The sequence below is a fragment of the Malus domestica genome, chromosome 11 (assembly GCF_042453785.1).
Source record: "Malus domestica chromosome 11, GDT2T_hap1".
Taxonomy (NCBI): domain Eukaryota; kingdom Viridiplantae; phylum Streptophyta; class Magnoliopsida; order Rosales; family Rosaceae; genus Malus; species Malus domestica.
Window position 1 is genome coordinate 31,332,758 of NC_091671.1, and position 6,392 is coordinate 31,339,149.

Consider the following 6,392-nt stretch of genomic DNA (forward strand, 5'->3'; position numbering starts at 1 on the left):
GGCTTGATTTGGAGTTCTCTACTCCAAAGGGTGCTCAAGGAAGTGGAATAAGCCAGGTTATCACGAGAGATGAGCCAATCATTCCCTTATTTCCACTACTAGAAGAAACAGGAGATAGGGGAAAGAAAAAAGTAATTCCTGAGGGAAGTCAACCAGTGATAGAGCCGATCCCGGAAAAAGAGTTTCCTAGTTTCCCATTATTATCATTTAATAAAAGGGGGCAGAACGAACAGGAAAAGATGAGGTACGGAATGCCAGGTATGATGGGAGAAACTAGTGGAAAGGAAGCTACCACTACTACTACCACTACTGCGTCAGATAAACCTCCACCCTATAGACCACCCCCGATGGTCAATAAAGGTGGAGGATCTAACTGGAGAAGGCCCGAACCAAGAAGAGAAACAAATGCGGGCAATGACCGGAGCCCGAAGATTGGATCAGCTATCCTCGGTTATAATGATAATTTAGCCACTCAGCAACTAAGGGAGGAATTGGCTGAGTTAAGAAGGACGGTGACTCAAAACGCCCAGCCGCGGGCTCGCCCAGTATTCAAGATTACTTACCAGAAGCCGTATCCTGAACATATCGACGAGCTAAATCCATTCCCTCTCAACTTCAAGATGCCCGCATTCCCTACCTTCACAGGTGAAGACAGCAGTGTGTCTTCCAAAGACCATATTTTCAAATTCTCCAATCACTGTATGGCGTATGAGGACAATCCAAACTACAAATTGAGGTTGTTTGGAAATTCGTTGGCAGGATTGGCGTCTCAATGGTATTTTCTATTACCCCCCAACTCTATTGCCAACTGGGGGCAAATGGAGATGGCTTTTCATGAACAGTTCTACAGGATAGAGCCAGAATTGACCATCAATGATCTAGTGGAGGTAAAACAATACGATCATGAATCCACGGAAGACTTCATGATGAGGTTCAGGAGGACCAAGATGAGATGCCAATTCCTCGTCAATCAAGCACAGCTCATATCCATTGCTCAAAGGGCTTTAAAATTACCTCTGAGAAAAAGGTTTTATGATGCACAGTTCAGTGAGCTACAAGAACTCGTGATTGCTGCCACGAAGTACGAAAGGTTGTTGCAAGAGGAACAGCAAGTGAATCACACTTCCAAAGTCTCTCCTTTCTACAAAAGCAAGGCTACTATTCACCATGTGGAGGTGGGAGAAACCAGGCCCGAACACGAGGATGGTCGTGAGGAATAAAATATAGAAGTATGTGCTGCTGAAATGACTACACCCTTCAAACCATTGACGATCAAAGGATTAGTCCAACCTGTCAAGGATCAGAAGATCGTGATGAATGATGGTGGTTTCGTCCCCATGAAGCCCCCAAAATATCAGAGCTATTCGTTTGATTTAACCAAGGCACCGGAGATCTATGAAGAGTTGGTGTGGGCGAGAGTAATTTTGCCCGACAGTGCCAAAAAGATGCCCAAGCCCGAAGAAATCAGAGGGAAGAAGTATTGCAAGCTGCATTATACCTTCAACCATTCTATAGTTAATTGTGTCCAGTTTAGAGATTGGGTACAAGATCTTATAGTGAAGGGTAAGCTGCTACTTGATTCACCCCAGGCCAGTATGATGGTGGATACTAACCCTTTCCCGGAAGCTCCTATAAATATGATCAACCTCATTTTTAAGGAGCCGGGATCATCAGCTGAGTAAGAATGCCATGAGGGGGACCAGAGGACCAGGGACAGGTTCTAAGGTTGTCAACAATAAAGGTGGAAAAGCAAGTAGACAAGGGGGCAAATAGTTGCCCGAAGCTAGTTCAAACAGAGCAAAGCAGGAAGCAAATTATATATCCATTCCAATATAAAAGGGAGTCACAAATCATTCTACTCTAAAAACTTTACATCTTTACATAGAGTGATTACTCTGGAATGATATGTTCGCATGATGGTAAAAATCCTACTAGGTTCGGCCAAAATAGTATGGCTATTTACAAGTTTGGACTTGGCTTGTTCTAGCTCCGAAGTCGCTTCTTCTACCCCTTCGATTTGGTGTTCAAGGGTATCTAGAAGAGTTGCTCTTTCTGCATTTAAGGCAATCAGTTGCTCTTCAAGCTTCTGGATTTCAGAAGAAACCACTTTAACCCTTTCTTTGGTCTGCATGCTTTCTTCCATCAGCCGTTTAACTTGGGTAGAGGAGTTTGATTCTTTCTCCATGAAGCATTTTTCCCGGTTAGCCTGTCTATCCGCTCTCTGGTATTGTTCCCTGAGAGCCCGCAAGTTCTCGAAGAAAGAGAGAAAAGAATCGTGCTGAGGCTTGGACAAACGACCAGTTTTGAAAAATTCGGTTATGACCTTCTCAAGATCACAAAGAGCCTTGAGACTAAATGACGCGGTGAATTCTTTCTTTGCCCATTCCTGAAAGATTTGCTTTTGCTCCAAAGACATGGAGGTTGCTGAAGGCTGCGTTGAAGATTTCAGCCGCGTCTCAAGTCGCCCGAGTGCTTCAAAGAGTTTTGGCAGCTTGGCAGGATCAGAGGATGAGAAAGGAGGAGGGTCCAGCCCGATAGTTCTCTCCGATCAGACAATGCCTATTGAGGGGGTAATTTCTGCCTGCTTAGTCTGCTCAACTCCAGATAGGGAGGTACCAATACCTCCAGAAGATGAATGAGGATGGGGGCGCTTTGATTTACGAGCTAATGGAGGAGGGGAAGTTTCTTTTGAAGCTTGCTACAAAAACCAAAAGACTCGGTCAAGTTGATTCAAATACAGGTTGAAGCAAATGAGGTTCTGGAGAGAAGAAGTTTACCTGACTCAGCCCAGGGGTTTCACCAGAGAATGTACTAACTCTTGGTTGGGAAGAAGGTTTTTCACCGCCAGCAGGAGGAGCTGCGCCTGAACCTATGCCTGCATCCTGGATATATCCAAAAAAAGCAGTAATTATCAGCAAAAGGGTCACCAGAGGAAGGAGCAAGAAGAAAACATTCCAGTACCTGAGTCTGATCTGAAGGAGGATAAGAGGGTTCATCAACTATCGGGCAAGCAAACGCCTGCGAAATGGCAGCATCTGAAGTAACAGGGATCTCAGGAACTATGGGTTCCTTATCTGAGACCACTAGTGAGGGAGGTGGCTCATACACTGGAGATGGCTGCAGGAAACATGAATAGGAGTTAATTGGGTAGCAATGTGCAGAATTTCAATAAGGAAATAATAACTCACCAAAGGATCATCTTCATCCACGAAGTGTAACATCACTCATGTGGACGGATCAAATTGAGAAGAGGGGGTCGCATCTAGAGTAGTAGAAGAGGCCACAGATCTCAGAGGAGGTCCCTGACTGGGCAAAGAAGCAGATGCACCAGCCTAGGAAGACAAAATAGAAGAAGAAAAAGGCCTTAGCCATTAGATCCATAAATGGGAGAGAGATCCAAGAATGAGGGGGAGAGAAGTACCTCAGCAGGACTGGTCTGGGAAGAAGAAAGATTTTTCTCTCGGGCAGGTTGTGGAGAGGCCTCGGGCGAAGAGAGCGTTTCCTCTCTTGTAGCCTGAGTCAGAATAATCAAGTTTAGAGTTGTATGAAAGTCAGAAATTATGCAACAATATCAGCCATACCTCGAGTTCCCAGAGGGCGGTGTTTAGCAATTCTTCGGGCTTTTTAAGCATAGCAGCTCTTAGAGGTTCTTCCTTAGAAGCAAGGATTGGTCTTTTAGATGCTTGAGGTCCTGTTGATCGATAAAAAGGACAATTAGATAAAGGAGAAAGGTAGCAGTTTGAAATAGGAAAAAGAAACTCACTTAATGATTGTTGCTTCTTTCTGCCTGCCTCAGGAACTAGAGCAGATGGGATTGATGATTCAAGAGGAATAGTAATCCTTGCCTGCTTACTCTTTCGAGTAAGAACTGGTCGTGTGGTTGCTGGACAAGGTGCAGGATCAGGGTTTGAATCTTTAGTCATAGCTGCTTTCTTTCGCTTGGGGGCTTTAGTGATTATCCTGGGCGTTCCTTCAGCTCCTGAATCACCAATGGATTCTGAGATATCCGTCCCCTCCCCAGCTTCTCGTCTCTCAGCCTCTGCGGCAGCACCATGAAGAATTGCAGCATCAGCAGAATCATTCTCCGATTCAATGGCTTCAGATTCTGTATCTACTGGAGCTGCAGGATCAAGCAAATATGAGGGAAAATGGACATCGGAGGGAAAACAAAATCAGATGGAAAGAGAGGTACCTATTAGAAGTAACCGGTTTTTCTCTTGAATCATCTCCTTCCAATTTGCAAGCTCGCCCGAGCCAGGATATGATTTAAGAGAAAGCTGGTTGAAGATGCGATCGTGATTCACCTTCAAATCTCCTCCATACTTTCTAGTCCATTTATCCTCCCACCAAGATGAAAACAGCGAGGTGCATTCAAAATTAAGAACAATGGAATGTCGGGCTGCTTGACTCATTACATTCAGGCTACGTCGGGCGGCTCGGAATGTCACTTCAGTTGGGGTTTGTAACCGAAATGAGGTGCCACAATGGACAGAGTCGAAGAATGGGACAGGTATAGCTTGCCTAAATCCTAACTGCGGGCTGCAGAAGTTAGGATGGTACACCTCTAGGCCTCGATCATATCTATTGCCCCGAACCCCCCAGGCCAAGTCTCTTGGTTGAATACAGCTGATAAATTTTTCTCTACAAAAGGGGGTAGCATCCTCACTAGGGGCATCTTGGAAGGCTTGGTCAGAGAACCAAGGGTATCTCCTCAAGACTGACGCACCCCATTCCAAGTCTGATCGAGTCCTGCAGACTCTGAAAAAGTAAAAGCAGGCGAAGGTGGAATGGTCTGTAGGGGGAGCTTCTGCTAGAATTCGGGCAGGAGCCACACCCTCTGGAAACTCTAGATTGGCAGCCCGAAATTCTGGAAAATACCATTGCAGCCAAAGTTGTATCATCCAGATTGGTCCGTTCAAGTTGGTCTCAAAGGGGTCATCCTGAGTCATTTCGAAAAGAAGGTGATAAAGATGGGAGAGAAGAAATGGACCTATGGCTACATCATCAAAATTGTGAAGAACCTCCACCAAGGGGATCCATTCTACCCTCACTCCCTTAGATTTGTTGGGGAATACATGCTTGTTGAGCCAGTAAAGGAGAAAGTACATATGTTCTTGATCTTTGTCAGCCCGAGGGGAGCCTGCCCCAAAATTTTCCTTTACAAAAGGAATGAATCCTTTAAAGGAGGTCCCATAACTCTTGAAAGTGGCGGAGTTATAGCTCAGAGGAAGGAAGGTGGTAGAAGAACTCGAACTCCCGGTGGTAGAAGACGGAACCCAATCTTGAGTAACATCTACTGTCCTGCCCGATGGCCTCAACCTGAAGACCTGGGCCATATCGAGAATGGTGGGAGACATGGGACCCATACAAAAATCAAAGGTATTTGTGCCCGTATTCCAAAAGAGGAGAGCAGAGGTGAGCAATTCGGGCTTAGGGACAATGGAAGTCTTCGAAAGCACAAGTAATTCATAAATACCGTTGCTCATCCATTTTTGCTTGAAGAAGGGCTCCAATTCGTCAACCCACTGGGCCCAGGTAGGATCATTCATCAAGGGAAAGCCTCGACGATGTAATGACCATTTAGAGGAAGAGATGCCCGACCCGGCCAAATAGGGATTTTGGGTAAACCAGTTTCCCCTAGGCATGTTGTCTTCCACTACTGAGGGGACCCGAGAAATCCAGGCGGGACCCAATGACTGTACCCCATGCATCTCGAAGAATAGTTCAGGGTGTAAACCTGCCCGCGGACGATGCAGCCCGTTGAGTAGACGGCGTAGGGTGGCGATTCCGTCGCCGGACTCATAAGATGGTAGGTTTTGGCTGGATCCTGAAGCCATTTGATGAAGATAGAGAAAGAAAGAGGATAAAATGCAACCTTGTCGGGCAACAAAGAAAAGTGGTGGGAAGAAGTAGGGATTCCTTTCGCAGAAGTGCAATCGCAAGGTATTCGTGGGTTTAATAAAGAATCTCTTTCAATTAATATTGGCGCCTGGAATTCCAGGTTTAATATCAATTGAAGGGGGCACTGTTTGGGTTAAAACTAAACTTTAGGCCCAAGGATGGAGTCGGCCCAAAAGGGGGCCTAGAGGAATAGAAGATCAAAGCCCAGCCGAAACTTGGGAAGGCAGGAAAGGGCCTTTTCTGACTTGATACAAATCACAAAGGCCACTTGCCTACCTACCCAAGGACCAAATGGTGTAGACTGATCAGACTGCACAGCCCATAAAGTACTTTATGGTGGCATTACATGTAATAAAGCTGATGAGTCATCACCCTCATATCGCATTCGGGCAAAGCTGTTGCTACATGAGCCAAACCAAGTAGTCTATAAAAGGAGGAAGAGAAGACAGGAATAAGGACACTCAAACAAACAAACAACTGCAAGCCAAAAC

The 6,392-nt window shown here is 45.6% G+C and overlaps 1 protein-coding gene across 1 annotated transcript; it reads right to left on the minus strand.

Moving 5' to 3' along the window:
* Positions 1-2,548: 2,548 nt before the first annotated feature.
* LOC139189528 (uncharacterized) lies at positions 2,549-5,837 on the minus strand. The gene is made up of 7 exons (XM_070808494.1): positions 4,193-5,837; positions 3,788-4,120; positions 3,582-3,691; positions 3,422-3,514; positions 2,962-3,117; positions 2,778-2,882; positions 2,549-2,698 (listed from the first exon to the last, which is right to left on the minus strand). Exons 1-7 carry the CDS (start codon positions 5,835-5,837, stop codon positions 2,549-2,551), a joined length of 2,592 nt encoding a protein of 863 aa, XP_070664595.1.
* Positions 5,838-6,392: the final 555 nt, after the last annotated feature.

Bases quoted from the DNA above. Each gene is read 5' to 3' on its own strand.
- LOC139189528 (XM_070808494.1), bottom strand. From the start codon at position 5,837: ATGGCTTCAGGATCCAGCCAAAACCTACCATCTTATGAGTCCGGCGAC. The intron at 4,121-4,192 runs GTACCTCTCTTT...TTGATCCTGCAG, and splicing joins AAACCGGTTACTTCTAATAG to CTCCAGTAGATACAGAATCT. The intron at 3,692-3,787 runs GCAGAAAGAAGC...ATCGATCAACAG, and splicing joins TGCTCTAGTTCCTGAGGCAG to GACCTCAAGCATCTAAAAGA.